The sequence below is a fragment of the Schistocerca americana genome, chromosome X (assembly GCF_021461395.2).
Source record: "Schistocerca americana isolate TAMUIC-IGC-003095 chromosome X, iqSchAmer2.1, whole genome shotgun sequence".
Taxonomy (NCBI): domain Eukaryota; kingdom Metazoa; phylum Arthropoda; class Insecta; order Orthoptera; family Acrididae; genus Schistocerca; species Schistocerca americana.
The window spans coordinates 259,511,463-259,532,976 of NC_060130.1; the positions used below are offsets into that span (position 1 = coordinate 259,511,463).

Consider the following 21,514-nt stretch of genomic DNA (forward strand, 5'->3'; position numbering starts at 1 on the left):
GTAACATTCTGTTGATTGTCACCAAAAGTTTCTTTCAGTTTAGCCTGAAATTCATCCCTGGTATTGAGCTCATCTTCTTTGTTTTATTTATTTATTTATAATGTATTTTACATGTACTACATAGGACCATATTAAGTAGCAAATCTCCATGGTCACGGAATGAAGTCAGTATATGAAATTGACTTCAGAAAAGTAATAACACAAAAAATAAAATACACACAAATCCCATGCAGATGACAAGCTGCGAGTATATACTAGCATAATCAACAATATAATACAGAATTAACTTAATTGTTTTCCAGGAACTCCCTGAAAAATTGAAAAGAGCGAGCCATGAGGAAAGTCTCCAGTTTAGACTTGACAGTGCAAAGATTACTGCTACGGTTTTTTAATTCTTGTGGCAGCTTACTGAAAATGAATGCAGCAGAATACTGCATGCCTTTCTGTACAAGAGTCAAGGTGCAATACAAATGCAGATTCGATTTCTGCCTACTAGTTGCTAATTCTCGGAATACGCTCATATTGTTAACAACAAACGACACTAAAGAAAATATACACCCATTAAGAAAAGTTAAGCACATAATTGGTTCTTGCATCTCAAAATAAGATAGATATCTTATACTGTATTTTTTGATGTCACGGAGTATTATGCAAATGAAAGCTATACATTCTCTTGGAACCAATTATGAAATGAAAAAGGAACATTTGGGAAAAAAAGTTGCAATGACCTCCAACATCAAAAAACATTAAATGGTTTGTATAGCACACTGTTCAGTAATGCGTAGGTCCTCAACGAACCCTCAGGCACTCTTGAATGGGACAGGGCGCGCTCAGTACCAAATCATTGCAGGCCTCTTGGGATGTTTGTCCCACTCCTCAAAGGCAGCATTCCTGAGAGCTTCAGTCATTAATGGAGGATACTGACGACTAGAAATCGCTCTTTTGAGCACACTCCATGTATGCTCTATGCAGTTGTATCAGGGGAGCATGCTAACCAATCCATTCCTCAGATCTCACATCCTGTCAGATACCAACACACACTGTGAAGTCTCTGCAAAACAACTGACTATGGGTTGTAGAATGTTGTTTTCATACACTGCAGTAGTCATGTTGCCTTCAATTGGAATGAGTGGTGTGCGGTCGCCCTACACGATACCTGGCCATAATAAAATTGAGCCACCGGATTGTTGGTGACATTCCACAGTCATTTAGAGATGTCTATATTCCCCTTTTCGCCTCCATATGCAAATAGAGTTGTTGTCAGGATGCAAGCCTATTTGCAATTCACCTGTTAACAGCATTCTGGTCCATTGGAGTCGTGTCCAAGGTTCACGTGCTCTAGCCCCTCTTACGCAAGCACCCCTGTGATGTGGACGAAGTGCTAGAGTCTTGAGAGGTCTTCAGCTGTACGAACCCCTATCATAAAGTCTGTTGTGCACAGATTGGGTCCTTGTGGTAACCCCCGTGGCTTCTTGAAGCTCATGACACGGAGTAGTCACTCTCATTATAGGGTGTCTCTGTGCAGATATCATTACATACCGGTCCTGAGCTGCTGTAGTTTTGCGTGGACGGTCTTCGCGATGTCGATCCACTATTGAATCCATTTCCTGGAACTTTTCCACAGTCTGGAGACAACACTTTGATTAACATGAACAATATTCACAATGTCAACTTGTCTTGTGTTTAATCCCACCTATGTGACAATTTTGATACAGTCTGCCATGGAGAGCCTGTGCTGAGGCATTCTGCTGCATTAAGAAGCACACGGACAACTGTGCATTCATAGCTCTGGTGTACTGTATTTGTTTACAAGCCGTGATTGCACTGCCCCTGATGAGGCAAAGTGGCAACGACAAATGAGTTCACATTATGTACACAACCACCTTCATACATACACATAAAAGGAACGCCCACGAGGGAAAGTGGCAACGACAAATGAGTTCACAACATTTACACAACCACCTTCCTACATAAACACAAAAGTAATGCTCATAGTGATTATTGGTAGGTAATTTGCAAATATGCTTAACTTTTTATGATGAGTGTATATATTGAGATGCCAATGTCAAAGTTTCAAGGCTCCTGAACAGGGTCGACAAGAGATTCTCAAACTTACATAACATATTGATTGAACTCTCTTTTCTAAGCCAAAAATACTCTACAATACAATGTCATAGGTCACAAGTGAATGGAAATAAGCAACGTAGACTAATTTTCATGTTGGGCTATCACTTACTTCAGATACTGTTCTAATGGAGAATATAGCAGCATTAAAAGTAAATACATAAAACTGCAACCAGTCACTTTTTTGAAATATTTATTTATTCATTCCATGAACTGGTTTCCAAAACTTTTGAGGCTCATCTTCAGATGGTTTTCCAGAAGTCACATAACTATTTCAAGCATAATGCTGGGCGCTAGTTTGCAACAGTATGGGCAGCTTTTGTTGTTAGTATCTATTTGACTGCTTCCATTGTGATGGCCAGTTCATCCCACATCACTCAATTTTACACAATATTGCGCATATACACTGTGATAATGAAACCTTGCCAGCATCTAGCATGTGCATACATATTGTGGGAAAGTGAGTGTTGTGGTACCAACTGGTCATCACAATGGAAGCAAACAGATGGATACTAACAACAAAAGCGGCCCATACTGTTGCAAACCAGCATCCAGCATTATGCTTGAAATAGCTATGCAACTTCTGAAAACCATCTGAAGATGAGCCTGAAAAGGCTTGAAAACTGGTGCATGGAATGAATAAATAACTATTGCAAAACAGTGATTGGTTCCAGTTCTGTGTGTTTACATTGAATAAACAGTCACAGGTTCTAAAACATCTTTAATGGTTGAACTTAATCAGTAGTAGCATTCAATTTTTGAACAAAATTCTACCCACGGGCTTTCCATGACAACTTACCATCTATCTGAATACCTACAGATTTAAATTGTCCAGACTCACTAATCATATGCCCAGTCTGTGTAATCAAAATGTCAGTTTTTGTTGAATTGTGTGTGGTGAGTCTGATGCGGACATATAAGTACCAATTTGTTGGCAAGGTATTAGTGTGGCATTCGTGCCTTTCTGACATTCGTGCAGTAAATGCAGCAAGGTAAACAATGGTGACATTATTACCCAATGCGTCCAAACAGGATCAACGTGGTGGTGTTCTTTTCTTAGCAACGGAAAAACACATACCAGTAAACACATACCGGTAGACATCACATCGGAGAATGAAGAATATTTATGAAGCAGCATGTCCGTCAAAAACCACTGTTGTCTAATGGTGTGTGACAAAGGGTGCTGTTACTTCATGGTAACGCATGTCCCAATATTGCATAGGGGTCATTCCCCATCAAATCATCCAGAAATTTTAGGAAATGACACCCATTGACAAGCAAATCCTTGAAATTTTGGGTAGCAGAAGTTTACCTAGATATATTCACATTTTCAAAATGTAAATGTTGTAGGTAAATTACTTTTTCACTTATCACAAAAAGAAGTTGTATAGATTCAGGAATTCAAGCTTTCATAAACGAGCTCCTTTATAATTTAAAAATGCAATAGTTTGTACAGTTTTTGCAGTGGAAACTTGATATTTTTTTTTAGTTAAGCCTTTAACTGCTCTGGACGCGTTTATGCGCGCCACCAGTCCTCCTACCTGGTACTCTGAACATGTCTACGCGTAGACACGTTCACAGTACCAGATAGAAGGACTGGTGGCGCGTGTAAACACATTCAGAGCACACACGGACAGGTACAAAGGCACACGCATTAACATGTCCAGAGCAGTTAAAGGGTTAAGGAGGAATATTTATATTTTTATAGTCATGTTTCCTGTAGTACATATCCATCATCTACATCTCAGAAAAAATTGTAAATAATTTCTTTTAAACAAAATCCATGCATGGACATTATAGCTTTTTTTTTAAAGGTATTGCCTCCTCACAGATACTTTTGAAAAATTTACAAACACCATGAACACACTACATATTCCATTATGTCATGCAAAACGAATCAGTTTGTAGAAATAATGCGAAGTGTAAAAAACAACATTACTGTAAAAGAAACACTTAAGTTGCTAATTGATGACTACCATGTCACCACTAAATTGCTGGAGTTGGCTACGCTGGATTTCCCTGGGAACAAATCATATCTGAGAACACCGTTTTGCTGCCACTATATGCATTGCATCATCCAGTTCCTTTGATTTTGGGTCACGTGTCCACTGAGCATGCAGTTCTGAGCTCTTGTACCGAGCTGTACACAGAGACAATTATTGGTTAAAAATTCGATTGTTGCAGTTTTTAACTATTCATTCCAAAACAAAAGTAAGTCCCCTAATGTTACAATAATAATGTGAAATACTTTTGTAATGAAACAATGGGATAGAATGATTTTTCATTAATTAATTACTTTTTAGGTTACACCAATCATCTTTTGAATTATTTACGACAAATATTGGTATTATGACTGAAGCATTATGGAAAGTACAAGTAGGCAGTCTTTTCTTGGACAGTATCCGCAAGATATATGTGATAATACCCTAACTTGTGTGAATGAACTGACTAGTGAAGAATAAGAGCTTTTATTATGGCGAAGCAATGGTCATTCATACTGTGATTTAAGTGTTTCGTGTGTGTGTGTGTGTGTGTGTGTGTGTGTGTGTGTGTGTGTGTGTTAAACACAAAGACAAGTACCTGCACAGATTCTCTCTACATAAGAAAATTTGCTGTATTCTCTCTATTTAAAAAAAACTATCCTGAAAGCAAAGTATGATTCTCAAAATTTGCTTCTCTTCGACCAAAACAATGTATGCTTGCAGGATCATCAGGAACACATACCATATGTGTGTGCATTTACCACCGAAATGTTAAATTGCTTCTAAATTCCATTTCTATTAGGAAACATACCAAGATCTAATTAAAATAATAACATGTGATATAAATAACAGTCTTTATGCTTCATCTGTGTGAAAAATGCCCCACTAGTTCATTGCTTCAAACTCACCTAGAAAATGAAATAGAAGACTATGCTCCTGATGAGATGGTTCAATACAGTCAATGGGTATCAACTCATAGAATGACTAACTGTTCACATCACTTCTCTATCAGAATCCTGCGACAAACTAAGAAAATTGAAAAATTACTCCACACTCTTATTACTCAATCACAGTCTGATTATATGAAAATGAAGAAGGATCAGTGTTAACTTTAATGGATTTCAGTGAAACTCTCAATTTTGTTGTTAAAGATGAAGTACAGGGGTACCATTGGATCAATGGCAGCTGCACTCTTCACACTGTCCACGTATATTACAAAAAGGACAAACAGTTGCATGCAAAAAGTATTTGTATTGTTTCTGATGACCTAGAACATGATGTTGCCTTGGTTTACCAGCCTCAGAAACTGTATTGAATTTTTTAAAGTGTGAATTCCCTGAAATTCATCTTGTGTATGTTGAATATTTCACTGATGGTTGTACTACACAATACAAAAATGGTAAGGATTTCAGAAATATCTGCTACCACGAACACAACTTCAACGTAAAGTGCAGTGGGTCATTTTTTGCTACCCGCCATGGCAAATCTCCCTGTGATTGTACTGGTGGCAGTGTTGAAAGACTTGTCACAAAAACAAGTTTGCAAAGAGTTTATAAAGATCAAATACTTACAGCTTCACAGGTATTTGAATTCTGTCACGAGAACCTGCAAGGCATTTCAATTCTCTTTGTTTCAAAAAATGAAATGGTACAAGCAAGACATTATCTTTCTCAGCACTTCCCAAGTGCAAAAACAATTGCTGGAACACGATCTATGCATCACATTGTACCAATATCACCAACCGAGATTGGAGCAAAAAGGCTGAGCTGTGATACAGATTTTAGTATTGTGGATGATTTCTCAGATGCACTTCTGCCACTAAGGCCAGAATGCACTGTGCAGCCCAACTGCTATACTGCATGTGCATGAGACTCTTCTTGGTATTTGGGAATTGTTGAGAAGGTTATTTGTGAAGGATATGTTACAGTAAGGTCATGCATCACCGTCCTCCTATTGGCCTGATAATGATATTTGTGATGTTTCTTTCTCTCATATTCTGTGTGAAGTTGATATCCCCACAGCAACATGCCGTACTTATTCTCCGAGCAAAAAGTCCTCAAAGTTGGTGGAAGAAAAGGGGTTCTAATACAAAAAAATATTATCTAAGCATTGAAAGGTCTCATCAGGTGTAGTTCTGAATCAACTTGATTGCAGCACCAGCATTTTGTGCAGTATTGACAATATTGGTTTTTGACAAAATGTTTAATTATTATAAACAAAATGCTATGTATTTCTACATTGAGTTAATTTGGTTGTGACAGAGGTAAGAAAAAGAAAGTGTTCATATGTCATGTACTGTACAAGTTGCTCCATATTTTATAAAGTGTAATTTTTTTTTCATATATTGCAATTTTCCTTCAATTTGGATATTGTTATGTGTACTTATGTGTGTATGTGTGTAAGTAGGACAATGACAGAAATCTCAGCAAGGAAACCTGGTCATCAGGAGGTGGGGAGGGAATGAGAGAACCCACGGGAAATGGTCACTACACAGAGGTCATCATGTGGCGGCCAGGAACGAAGGAGGAGAGGGGAAGAGAGTAAATCAGTGGCAGAGGTGCCACATGCAGCACTAAAAGAGTAGGGGAACCATCATGAAGATGACACAGGTCATGGTCTGCAAGAAACTGGTCGAGGAGGAACCCCAGACTAGATGAAGAAGCACTGCCCCACAAAGGGTGATACGCACTAAAATCCCAAGGAGGAGGAAGGGAGGGGTGAGTTGCCGGAGAGCATTTAGGGCAGCAGATATAGGTGGCCTGGCAGGGAGCGAGATAGAGATTGCAAACTGTGATGGCAGAGTCCAAGTGGACCCAAACGGCAACCGCTTCCAATGTGGTACGAATGAGACCCATGTACTAACAATATCCATACAGACCAACATGCAGACACCCTCAGAAGCCCTCAATGGGCCAACCTGGTTCTGACAGAAAGCACAGAACTCAGTAAGAGACAGTGAGTGAGCATTAGTAAAATGAGATTCCTCAAGAACAACACAAGCTGATAAGTGAAAGGCAATACGGGATTGCAACTCTGGGAGGTGAAGGTAGTATTCGTTACAGTTCCTCACTGAGCGGGTATCGAAATGGGAGTTGAATGGGCTGGAGCCAGTCACATCACATAAATTTGATGTCAGACTCAGGTTGTGAGCGGGGGAGATGACACCTACAGGAGACATTGTAGGAGGGGGCCTTGCCTGGTATTTATGTTTTCTCTTCTTCTCTTTCATAGGTTGAGGAGGGCAGAGCACAGAGGGAGAGCACGATTTGAAAGATCCAGAACTGAGAAAGAGGAGGCAACCTTGGGGCACACAGACTGTATGTCCTGTAGCCGAGTTGTGATAGCTGATGCTGATAGGAGGGGTCACGGGAGGGACACCCGTCACTCTTGGGTGCTGAAGAAGGGAGGCACTTCTATGACCGAGGAGGTGGAGTGGCACCCAGAAGGCAGAGCGTGAGAACCACAGGGGAGGGGCCAAGCAGAGGGGGCAGGACTCTGATAAGAGACACATAAGAGGGCGAAAGGATATAACAGAGGCAAAAATTGAAGACATCAACACATCGTCGATCCAGGAACTTATAGTCTTGTATCTTCCTTTCTTTCTTGTAAGCTGGGCAATCTAGTGAGCACGAAGTGTGATGGTCATGACAATTTACGGACACAGGTAGCAGAACACAGGGGCTCCCCCCATGAAGTGGGTGGCCACAGCCACCACATAGAGGGTCTGCTGTACATTGGGAAGGCATGTGCCTGAAACCCAAGAACCAAAAGCAACTCGTGGGTGGCAGGCTATACAGGCTCACGTCACACCAATCTCACATAACCTTGACCTCTTGAGAGGGTATCTCCCCAAAAAGCCAGAATAAAGGCGGCGATATTGGTGTGGGCATTTTTACGAGCTTTCTGCACATGTTAAACAAAATGAACACACCATTGTTCCAGATTAGCCTGCAGTTCCTCATCAGTTTGAAGGATGAGGCCCCTATGGAAAATGACTCCCTGGATCATATTCAGAGACTGGTGATGTGTAACAGACAGCGGGACATTGCCAAGATGATCACAAGCAAGAATAGCTGCAGATTGGGTGGAAGAAGAACCTTTGATCGACAGGGAACCCAACTGCATTTTCCACAAAAAATAGCGGATTTGTGGGGGTGAATGTGTCCCTGTCCATCCTAGTGCAGACCCAGTAGCAGGGAAGGTGTTTCAGTCCAAGCCGGCGAGCCTGGACCTCCTCCCAGGGTGTGGCCAGGGAAGGGAAGGTGGCAGAATCATAAGAAGCAGCATTCAATGATACATTACTACTTTAAGACACGGCCATAGGAGAACGGCCAGGTTTTTGGAGCTCGATATGCCTCTTGTGCAAAGTATTCACCTCGATACCACTCACTTCGATCAGGGGCTCTCCCCATGGACGCCACCCAGCCATGACAAGAAGCATCTGGTATGGTGGCCATAGCAGTGAGTTCTGATTCTCCAGAATAACAAGCAACCACTCCTAGGCACATATGAGGAGGCAACAGCTCAGGCATCAGAAGTGTGTCCTGTGTTGTCAAGGGGGTCAGTCAGATGGGTACATAACAGTCCCACCACACGCGCTGGCTAGACGTGCTGGTGATCGAAGTGGAGGGGGGCTACGGCAGGGAGGGAAGAGAGGAGGGAAGTGGGCAGAGGAATCCATGCCATAGACACTAAGGAGGGGGTTCTTCCCCAAATGGCTCACACTACAAACAGAAAATTTAGATGTAAATGGAAGGAGGATAACTGCAGTCAGCTGCAGTGGGACATTAAGTGGAATCATCTTAATGTCCCTGTGTAGCTGACAGCAGTGACCGCCCTTCCATTTACAAATAGTGTTCACAGTTGCAGTAGCTACGTGGTGTGTGTTCTTTTGAAGGAACAAACACTACGCATTCACGTAAGTCTGGACGGGCAATGGATCCACTTTCTTCAGTGTGAATGCACGAAATACATCTGACCTCCTGTGGGAAACTGAGTAGCGACGGGAGTATAATTGACAGGGACTGCAGATAGTTACCGCTTGGCGGGAGTGTGGATTGGCCGTGAGACGTACCAAAGTAGTTCACGCAGTTGCGATAATGCTGTGTCCTGGATGTCGCAATGGTTATCGCACCTCCCTAGTAAGCAGGAGATCCCGGGCTCAAATACCGATCCAGTACACATTTTCGCTTGATGCCGCTGATTCCACTTAATGTCCCCTTCCAATTACATATAGTGTTCACAGCTGTGGGATCTGTGTGGTGTCTGTTGCTTCAAAAGAACAGGCACTACACATTCATATAAGAAAATTTAGAAGTGGGGTCAAACCACAAAGAGGGACCAATAACGCCAAAAAGGATGAAAGAGAAAAAGCGAGGGAAACAAAACTGCAAGGAATACAGGAAACCAGATGGATAGCCAGGTCGACGTAAATAAGATAATCGAGGAAGGGGGAGGAGGTGGCAGCGGGAAAGGAGAGAAGGCAGTGAAAGGACACTGGGAAGGAACTGCAGCCCAGGAAGGAAGAATGGTTTGCAGTAACTTGGGGCCCTGTGAGCACCATGCACGAACTCATGGAAGAATTCTGAGCCCCCTGGGGCATGTTAGTTGAAGTGTGCAGGGGCAGTGGGTTACCAAATAATGAGGCCAGGATGATTATGGGACTGGATGATGTGTTTTCAAGATGACTCATCTGCAACTATTGCTTGGTAGTCATACTGACATAAAGGATTGTCCTGCGTTTGCAGCAGAGTAATGGCTGCTTTCACAGGTTGCCTGGCTTCTGATGGGGTAGGAAATGCCTGTGACAGGACTGGAGGAGGTGGTGCAGGGTGGATGGATTGGGCAGGTTTTGCAGCTTTGTCTGCTACACGGATATAATCCCTGTGTCAAGTGGTTGGGAGTGGCATAGGGATGGACTAGCATGTTGTGTAGGGTGGATAGGTGACAGAACACTACTTTAGGAGGGGTAGGAGAGATCTTGGATAGAATGTCCCTCATTTCAGCGTAGGATGAGAGATAATCAAAGCTCCGGGGAAAGGTATATTTCAGTTGTTCCAGTCCAAGGTGATACTGGGTGACAAAGTGGGCGGTTCTTTGTAACTGATTTTTGGGGTGGTGGAAGGATTGAGGGTGTGTGAGGATATGGCACAGGAATCTGTTCATTGACTAGGTTCAGTGGGGTGGGGGTGGGGTTGAAACTTATCTACATTCCTTCACAACCTTAACGCCTTTTCCTCCCCTACGTTTCACCTGGTCCTTCTCTACCAAACGTGTACCCTTCCTGCATGCTGACATCCACCTCTCTGATGGCTCCATCCACACTTCTGTCCACATTGAACTGACTAACCACCAACGATACTTGTATTTCAACAGCTGTTATCCCTTTCACAAGAAAAAATCCCTCGCATGATGCATAGCCACCCAAGGATGACATATCTGCAGTGGTGAGAACCCCCTTGCTCAACATGCTGAAGCCTTCACAACGGTTTTCACAGACACATGATACAACCCCCATCCCCAAACCTAGTCCACAAACATATTTACTGTGCCATTGCCTCACACATCCCCAATCCTACCACAATCCCTACAAGTCAGTTACAAAGCAGCACTTCCCTTGTGAACCTGCATCACCCTGGCTGGAACAATGGAACCATATCCATCGCCAGGGCTATGATTATATCTCATCCTGCTCTGAAATGAGGGACATCCTACCAGAGATCCTTCCCATCCCTCCTAAAGTGGTGTTCTGTCGCTCACCCAAACTACAGAACAGCCTAGCCCATCCCTATGCCAACCCTAACTCCCAACCCCATGACACAGGGATTATATCCCTGTGGCAGACCAAGGCCCAATCCAAGCACCCAGCATGTGTCTACCCCCATCACAACCACTGCATCTGCCGCAAAACAGCATTGGCACCATTAGTCTATTTTTGTGTGTGTGTGTGTGTGTGTGTGTGTGTGTGTGTGTGTGTGTGTGTGTGTGTGTGCGCGCGTGCGTTATACTCTAACTCTTCAATGGATAACTACAAAAGTCTGCAAGTGTTCTTTCTTTTGTCTGTGCCTGTCAACATCCCAACACTTCTGCTTTTCATCGAGTGGTCTTTAATCCTAAAGTTTAAGTTCTTTATGTGATGTAAATTTCAACAATTCCATTTCAACTAGTTTTCCACTATAATTATTAGCTTTTTACCTCCTTATATGATATACCCTTGTTTATGACAATGTGAACTTAAGTTTTCTTCTTGAAATATAAAAATGGATTGTTATCACATCAAGGAATTAGTTATATTTAAAAACAAAGACGATGTGACTTACCAAACGAAAGCGCTGGCATGTCGATAGACACACAAACAAACAAACACAAACATGCACACAAAATTCTAGCTTTCGCAACCAGCGGTTGCTTCGTTGGGAAAGAGGGAAGGAGAGGGAAAGACGAAAGGATGTGGGTTTTAAGGGAGAGGGTAAGGAGTCATTCCAATCCCGGGAGCGGAAAGACTTACCTTAGGGGGAAAAAAGGGGTATACACTCGCGCGCACACACACACATATCCACCCGCACATACACAGTCTCACAGTTTTGTGACTGTGTATGTGCGGATGGATATGTGTGTGTGTGCGCGCGCGCGCGAGTGTGTGGCTGTCCTTTTTTTCCCCCTAAGGTAAATCTTTCCGCTCCTGGGATTGGAATGACTCCTTACCCTCTCCCTTAAAACCAACATCCTTTCGCCTTTCCCTCTCCTTCCCTCTTTCCTGACGAAGCAACCGCTGGTTGCGAAAGCTAGAATTTTGTGTGCATGTTTGTGTGTCTATCGACGTGCCAGCGCTTTCGTTTGGTAAGTCACATCATCTTTGTTTTTAAATATATTTTTCCCACGTGGAATGTTTCCCTCTATTATATTCAAGGAATTAGTTATATAGTAATATCTACATCTACATCCATACTCTGCAAGACACCTGATTGTGTGTGGCGGGGGGTGCCTTGAGTACCTCTATCGGGTTCTCCCTTCCATTCCAGTCTCTTATTGTTCGTGGAAAGAAAGATTGTCAGTATGCCTCTGTGTGGGCTCTAATCTCTCTGATTTTATCCTCATGGTCTCTTCGCGAGATATATGTAGCAGGGAGCAATATACTTTTTGACTCCTTGGTCAAGGTTTGTTCTCCAAACTTCAACAAAAGCCAGAGCAAACAAACAAAGACCAACACACATCAATTAAACAATCAGAGGAAAACGAAATCTTAAGACAGCCACCAGAACAAGCACAAATAGAACACGAAGAGACACACGTGTTAGATATAGAAGAGAAATTTCAGCTGACATATATAGAATACAAAGACACAAATACAGACATCAGACCATTCTTGCATAGACCGCCAAATAACCCACAAGTCGAAACAACAATAAAAACTATCAACAAAATCATACACAACAAAATAAATGAAAATACAACTATGGAAGAGTTACAACTACTGGTTTATATAGGAGCACTCACTACACTAAATATACACACTAGGCAGAGATCAGAACAAACCAATACACAGAAGAAACCCACAAAACCAGCATGGCAACACAGGCTACAGATCAGAATAGAAAAACTGAGAAAAGACATCGGACAGCTAACACAATTTATAAGAAATGAAATATCAGACAAAAAACTAAAAAGGTTAGGTAAAATCTCACAACAAGAAGCAATAGAGCAATTAGATGAAAAGAAGCAGAAATTACAAGCATTGGCCAAACGACTTAGAAGATACAAAAAAAGTGAAAATAGAAGGAAACAAAACCAAACATTCAACACAAACCAAAATAAATTTTACCAAACAATAGATAACACACACATTAAAATAGACAATCCACCAAACATAACAGACATGGAACACTTCTGGAGCAACATACGGTCAAACCCGGTACAACATAACAGGCATGCACGATGGATACAAACAGAAACAGACACATACAAGATGATACCACAAATGCCTGAAGTGATAATTTTGCAACATGAAGTCACCCAAGCAATTAATTCTACACACAATTGGAAAGCCCCTGGAAATGATAAAACAGCAAATTACTGGCTAAAGAAGTTCACCTCAACACATTCACATCTAACTAAATTATTTAACAGTTACACTGCAGACCCACACACATTCCCTGATACACTTGCACATGGAATAACCTATCTGAAACCTAAAGATCAAACAGACACAGCAAACCCAGCTAAATATCGCCCCATAACATGCCTACCAACAATCTACAAAATATTAACTTCAGTCATTACACAGAAATTAATGACACATACAACACAGAACAAAATTATAAATGAAGAACAAAAAGGCTGCTGCAAAGGAGCACGAGGATGTAAAGAGCAACTGATAATAGATGCAGAGGTGATATATCAAGCTAAAACTAAACAAAGGTCGCTACACTACGCATACATTGATTACCAAAAAGCCTTTGATAGTGTACCCCACTCATGGATACTACAGATATTGGAAATATACAAAGTAGATCCTAAATTGATACAGTTTCTAAACATAGTAATGAAAAACTGGAAAACCACACTTAATATTCAAACAAATTCAGATAACATCACATCACAGCCAATACAGATTAAGCGTGGAATATACCAAGGAGACTCATTAAGTCCTTTCTGGTTCTGTCTTGCTCTGAACCCACTATCCAACATGCTAAATAATACAAATTATGGATATAATATTACTGGAACATACCCACACAAAATCACACATTTGCTATACATGGATGATCTAAAACTACTGGCAGCAACAAATCAACAACTCAACCAATTACTAAAGATAACAGAAGTATTCAGCAATGATATAAATATGGCTTTTGGAACAGACAAATGTAAGAAAAATAGCATTGTCTAGGGAAAACACACTAAACAAGAAGATTACATATTGAATAACCACAGTGACTCCATAGAAGCGATGGAAAAAACAGATGCCTATAAATATCTAGGATACAGACAAAAAATAGGAATAGATAATACAAATATTAAAGAAGAACTAAAAGAAAAATATAGACAAAGGCTAACAAAAATACTGAAAACAGAATTGACAGCAAGAAACAAGACAAAAGCTATAAATACTTATGCTATACCAATATTGACCTACTCATTTGGAGTAGTGAAATGGAGTAACACAGACCTAGAAGCACTCAATACACTTACACGTTCACAATGCCACAAATATAGAATACATCACATACATTCAGCAACAGAAAGATTCACATTAAGCAGAAAGGAAGGAGGAAGGGGATTCATCGACAAAAAAAACCTACATTACGGACAGGTAGACAATTTAAGAAAATTCTTTCTAGAACGAGCAGAAATTAGCAAAATACACAAAGCAATCACTCATATAAATACATCGGCTACACCACTGCAATTTCATAACCACCTTTACAACCCTTTAGATCATGTAACATCAGCAGATACGAAGAAAGTAAATTGGAAATAGAAAACACTACATGGCAAGCACCCGTATCATCTAACACAGCCACACATCGATCAAGACGCATCCAACACATGGCTAAGAAAAGGCAATATATACAGTGAGACGGAAGGATTCATGATTGCAATACAGGATCAAACAATAAACACCAGATATTACAGCAAGCATATTATTAAAGATCCCAATACCACAACAGATAAATGCAGACTTTGCAAACAACAAATAGAAACAGTAGATCACATCACAAGTGGATGTACAATACTAGCAAATACAGAATACCCCAGAATACATGACAATGTAGCAAAAATAATACATCAACAGCTTGCCTTACAACATAAACTTATAAAACAACACGTTCCCACATACAAGTATGCACCACAAAATGTACTGGAGAATGATGAATACAAATTACACTGGAACAGAACCATTATAACAGACAAAACAACAACACATAACAAACCTGACATCATACTCACCACTAAAAGAAGAAATTAACACAACTAACTGAAATATCCATACCCAATACAACAAATATACAAAAGAAAACCGAAGAGAAAATTGAAAAATACATCCAACTGGCTGAGGAAGTCAAGGACATGTGGCATCAGAATAAAGTTGACATCATACCAATTATACTATCAACTACAGGAGTCATACCACACAATATCCACCATTACATCAATACAATACAGCTACACCCAAACTTATATATACAATTACAGAAATCCGTAATTATTGATACATGTTCAATTACCCGAAAGTTCCTAAATGCAATATAACATATACCGTACAGTTAAAAGGAAGTGACGCTTGATCAAGGTCCGCGTCACGTCCCATTTTTAACCAGACTTAACGCCTGAGAAAGTAAAGAAATAATAATAAAAGTATTTACGCACACCAACCATTCAAAGCCACTCAAGAAGTTCCTAACTGCTGATCTTCACAAGGAGATCATGTGATGATATAGGACTAAATCAGAACTACACTAACTGAGTTCCTTACCTTCATAAAAATTGATTTTGTTACAACTGGGATATCATATGATAGATGATCACAACCTGGGTCAAATGGTTCTTTCAGATAACTACCATGCTTCGCAGCACCCAGGGCAATCAGTTCATCGGGATTTACACTACATAATAACTCTGAACTGGGAAACATTTCTGAGACAGATTGCTGAATTATCGGGATTTTCGCAGATCCACCGCACAGGAGCACCTAAAAGAAATATTTCAGAATTCTGTAGTACACTCACAACATTAGTAGAAATAAGAAAAGGTCTGAAAAGTTAAATAGACATACAAGAGGGAGCTTATGTAACTAGTAACATAAATCTTACTCTGCTCAATATAGTAATTCTTAAACAATTCAGTAATTTGTAATCAAACAATGGAAACTCCAGAAAAGAATATCAGCAATGTAGGAAAAGACAGATTGCTACTTACTGTGAAGAAGAAACAAAAAGTTGCAGACAACACAATTAAAAGACACTCACTTACAGCTTTTGGCCACAGCTTCATAAGTAGAAGGCAAAACACACACAAACACACACACACACACACACACACACACACACACACACACACACACACACAGCCACCATTTCCAGCATCTCGGGCCACAATGCTTACGGTAAGTAGCAATCTGTCAGTAATTTGTAAGCTATTTAGCATAACTATAACAGAGTCATGCTGTTTCACTTTATGGATCATTCTGTCCCAAAACTGACGCAGAACAATATATTTCAATAACCAGGTGCTACAATGATGCATCCGTCATTCTTGTATACAAATGCTGGAAAACAATAGCGCGCCATCCACTAAGACAAATCTCATTCAAACATTATACAAAATCTCAGGCAGAATCATGGACGTATATTAAAGGTGGATGATGTACAAAAAGTGCAAATGGATGATGAGAGATCGTTCATTTACTTGCTGTACAAAAATAAGAGAACGGTTTGCTTCAATTTGTATTTCGTCTTCATTACAAGAAAACGGAGACACTAGTATTTGAAGAGATCATAACAGAGGTGAAATGATATGTAAAGTAGCACACTTTGTTTGACAGAAACAGCTTTGTGTTTCACAAGTGAGTCAATGGAGGAGCAGCAGCAATGCTAGACAATTTGCAGTATGGTATCACTTATAAATCCTCATGCTCTCTAGAGACAGCATCACAATAAGCATGTGCAGTGCAACAAAGAACAACAATTGTATGATGCCTCTTCCCCATATTTTGACTCACTGAACAGTCAATCACAAATTTATTTCAAATCAACTATACCTGTTACCAATAAGGATGAGAACAGCTTCATGTGTAAGACATCTCAAAATATAAACACAAAAGGTATAAATCTGACAGAAAAAACTACTTTACAAGACAAATAAATGTTAGTTTGAGTTGATATCTTCCTTCTAAACGAAGCCCAGCAATCTACGTACATCACAAAAGACACAATATACAGAATATACTGTATGAGCTACAAAAGGTACATGGCCTAGCCAAAAGAGCAGCCAATTTTCCTTTATGTCAGTGTCAATGTGTGCTGGATGTACATCAGTGCACATGACCATTTTGATACATGTCATGGCATTCACATAGCAAACTCTCCACAGGGTATCTACTGTAGACAGTGGAATAAGTCTTATAACATTGGAATAGAACAATTATGGAACACACAGGTCTCTTACAGGGTGTATACGGGGACAAGGAGAAAAAATTCCTTGATCTCCCAGTGAAAAATACATTTTCTCCCGTGTGAAAAAACACTTTTTCCCTGTTAAGTGACATTATACTTTCCGTCAGAACTGTAAAACTTGTCAATCCTTTGAACGGATATGGTTTTATACAGCAGCATAGAATTTCTCAGCACTTTACAAAATGAAACTCAGGGGCAAAAAAACACGATCTGGGAAGATCTTTGATGGGCAGCAACATGTATGCTGCATATTTTTGTATTAAGAAAGTATAAATTCGAATTCCACCAAAGGAAAAGTTGATGGCTTAAGTTAATATCCATAGTGTTGCTACACGAAAAGCAAAGCTTTCACATAGAATATTTGTCTCGAATATTAATAAGCTACAGGAGAAGCTAAGCTTTCACATATAATGTTGATCTGTTTAGTGCATGTTCCACTTTAAGATACATCACACAAATACGCCAGTAAAATTTTTAATACCGACATAAATCTCTGATCTTCTGGGCTCAAAATTCTTCTAAATGGCTCGTCATCAAAGAGTTGATTTTTAAATGAGAGCAAACACTCTGCGATTTAAGAAATTCATTGTACATTCTTGCACATAGTTCCTTTTCCATAAAAGGAAATTTACTTTGAAAATATCGCTTTTCAAACCGCAATTCTCAATATTTTCCTGCGACCTGTTAAAAATAGATTCATTTCAGCAGTTGCCAGAGAGCACCAGATAAGAGGCGTCACCACGCTTGCACAGCTACGGTGACATAGGAAGCCCGTATGTTCGTACATGTAAAACATTAAAAGATCTTTCTTACATTATGTCATAAGAGAAACAAGACATCAGAGGACACACCAAGAGCATCGGAAGTTCGTGAACCATACTAAAAAGCATAGTTTGACTTAAAGCGCACATTCGCATGTCCAGATTCCCAATGATGTAGGCCTCAACCTCATATTAAGCTTTTCAGTGTGGTTTTCAGGATGTAAATTTTCTTGGAGTACCAGTACTGTATTATCTCATGTTTGGATCTTTATTATGGCATAATTCCGTACGTGCTAGAAGATGGAATCGTGCACTTGAAATGCAGTGAACAGTTGAAACTAGCCAATGGAGTGGAATTAAACACTGCGTGTCAAATTTACTGCCTCAGCAGGAAAGCTTAATAAAAGCCAAATTTCTTTAGAAAACCGACAAAAATAACTACACTGTTCTGCAAGGTGATTAATGCTTGACTGTCAGAAAGGTGGAAATAAAATAAATTCTGAAACTAGTAACACATTTTAGCCTACCATAATTATGTGAATGTATTTTAATTCACGTGATAGCTCCCAACCACAGAAATCTGTCTTGTTTTCATTTGACGTGAGAGCAGTAAACGAAGAGGAAACACAAAAATCACTAAACGTAAACACGTGTCACGTAGAGACCCTCCACTATAGCTCAGACTGCTCTGTACACATTTAAAAAAAAAAAAAAAAAAAAAAAATTTCAAAGAAGTTCATTTTGTAGCACACATCTTTCTGAAGAGTCTGATACATAAAACATATATCTGAGAGGAAATGTAAGAGATGTTATTTGGTCTTAAGTGTGCCGAAGTGCAGTGCCACGCCTCTTCAAACAACATTCTTATACCACACATCACTGTATTCCGCTCTGTGTAACTCAAAGGTGTATATTTTGTAACGGATCCCATCAAACTATTTCAGGACTGTGGAAATTAAAATTCCTGTAGTGTCTCTCCTTCTCCCAGTCAGCCGGTTTGACATTCTGCCCCTCTTATTTTTAAAAAACATGCAATTAATACTGGATGGGATTATTTGTAACCAGGAGAACAAGAACTATTCACAAAATCAGGACTCTTTATTACCTATTAGCTAATAACTTGCTCTTCTGTGTGACATAAAATTAAATATAGGATACCTAAAACCAGTAAAGACAAGAGACATGCAAGACAGTACACATTTCTTCAATCCTGAGGTCCTAGTGATTTTTCTCTCTAATCTTGCTACAGCTTTACATGGTGTGCTTTCCTTTCTGCGAAAGAGCTATTACCTCATCAAAGTTTGTCAAACATTTTGCTACATGATAAATCGAAATGTCGTCTAATACTGAAAAAGCTGTTAATACAAATAGTATCCAAGAATGGTGTGGTTTCTCAATCTAACTACATCTGTTTTGTCACTGTTTCCTGGATAAAATGAAATAGGCCATTCCAATACTGCAGCAATTGTAACACACACCAAATAAGGAAGACTGTTTTGGCCATAATGATCATTTTTATATTACAGCAATATAATTCACGAAGTAGCAGCACAAAATATCTATTTTCCTACTACAATCAAAAAGCTTTATGTTAGGAACTAGTTTCAAATTTCATTCATATGCTCCAGTTTCATGCACGAGAATAAAATTTTTTTATGAATTTGGAATCGTCATATTCTTCCATAATTTGTGTGATGTCCCCATTTCTTCTCCTTCCTCGTACTAACAAACAATCTTGTCATCACTAACTCTGTAACTATTCCTACTACTGTCAAAACTCATTCTCCGTTTAACTTTACTAACCCTGCCACAATCACTGGTTTAGTTATCCAGCGATTATTCTCCGGTTAGGTGTTAGTATGTGTTCGTACAATGCATTTTCCGCACTACTCCCAGAATGGAACTTAAGCAGCTGCTAGCTCGTGACTACAACTGGCCCTGTCTAATGTAGTGATGTGGCCAAAAGTTTTCCGTCAAAATTCACTTTCTTGGATACACCGAGAAGGTAATACATAAACTTTCTTACCTGTTATTCCTGTTAGTCATTTATTTCAACTCTGGTAATCTGAATCTATGGATTTCGCTAGTAATTATAACAACGCTGAACATTTGCAAACCAAATCAACCACATAAACAAGCAGCAGTTGGCATTCACCGGTTCGGCTTTATTCCGCTCAGCTCGTATAGCCCCGTCCCGTTTTGTCTGGAGGAAAGTTCATGTCTAGATGTGATGAGGATTCCCCTGGCAGAGATATCATGTACACTATGCACGCATTCAAAAATCAACTTAGAATGTGTTCAAAAATGTCCAAAAACCAGCAGAGGTGCATTTCAAAATCATATGAACAATCGACAGACCGACGTGCGCTGGATGCTAGGTGCTTTGTAAAAGGTTTTTACCCCCTCAAGAATATGAATCTGCCCTCTCCCCCCGCAACTGTTGCCCAGTTCAGATACAACTGTTTGCCGCCGCCCCCCCCCCCCCCCCCCCTCCACCAGATCCAGGACTGCTGCGCACGCGTGAATGTGGCAGCTTGGGCGCGCCAGTAAATTTTTTCCAGGTACCCCATGTGGCTGGTTGCTGCTACTGCTGCTTGCACAGCCAACAGCCACATTTCTGTAGCCAGAAGCGGGAGAAGGTATTACTCATACGCGTGTGCACGAGCCCGCTCATAACTACTTAAATGAATCTAATTTAAACAGTTGTGACGTCACACTCATCGCAGGCAATTCGTTGTTATGAAGCATTGCATAGTCTTCCTACAGCCTTTAACACATTATGCTGTTGACAGACGCTTGTACGTGCACTGTGTTAATTTATATGGCGCATTTCCTTTGCAATTTAAGTTTTATTTTCATTTTTTTCTCTCGTTCATGTTTTAATGCTGCAGTATTATTCTGGAGTAGTGGGATACAGTAATATCCTTTGTTAGAGTATTGGTTCTTAACAGTCAAAGTTACACAAATTTAACTGGAAACTAAAACAACGAAAAATTTCCAGAATTCTAAAAAATTCCCTGGTTTTTCCTGGTTTTCTCCCGGATGAACAAATTTCCGGGTTTTTCCCAGATCTCCCGGTTGTCCCGGGTCGTATACACCATGTCTTACAGATTGGGGAAAACATCAACAGTATAGAAGATGCCAACATAAAATATGTTTAAGATCAGGTCAACTGCTTTAGGAATGGCAAGGAAGTGACAGACTGACTGTCAATGCCAGTGTCACCTTCTGACATGAAGAACCACTTTCAGGATTAAAAATTTGTGAAAAGTAGACTCTATAAATGACAACTGATGAATTGTGCATTACCAAATGTGCTCCACATCATTGCGCTGGAAGAAGATGGCAAGCAGATATTTTGCCTGCTTAAAGGCAAAATTCATGGAAATCTCTGGAAATTTAATTACTGTGTAATTCTTCCTTTGAATCACACTGATATGAAATGAAACCTTGTGCTTGCAGTTTAGTATGG

At 40.0% G+C, this 21,514-nt stretch overlaps 1 protein-coding gene across 1 annotated transcript in view; it reads right to left on the reverse strand.

Moving 5' to 3' along the window:
• Positions 1-21,514, reverse strand: part of LOC124555466 (heat shock 70 kDa protein 14-like) — a 201,466-nt gene that overhangs the window by 11,261 nt on the left and 168,691 nt on the right. The window contains exon 7 of the mRNA XM_047129389.1: positions 15,583-15,798. Within this exon, the coding sequence (XP_046985345.1) occupies positions 15,583-15,798 (216 nt within the window). The remainder of the gene's footprint in view (positions 1-15,582; positions 15,799-21,514) is intronic.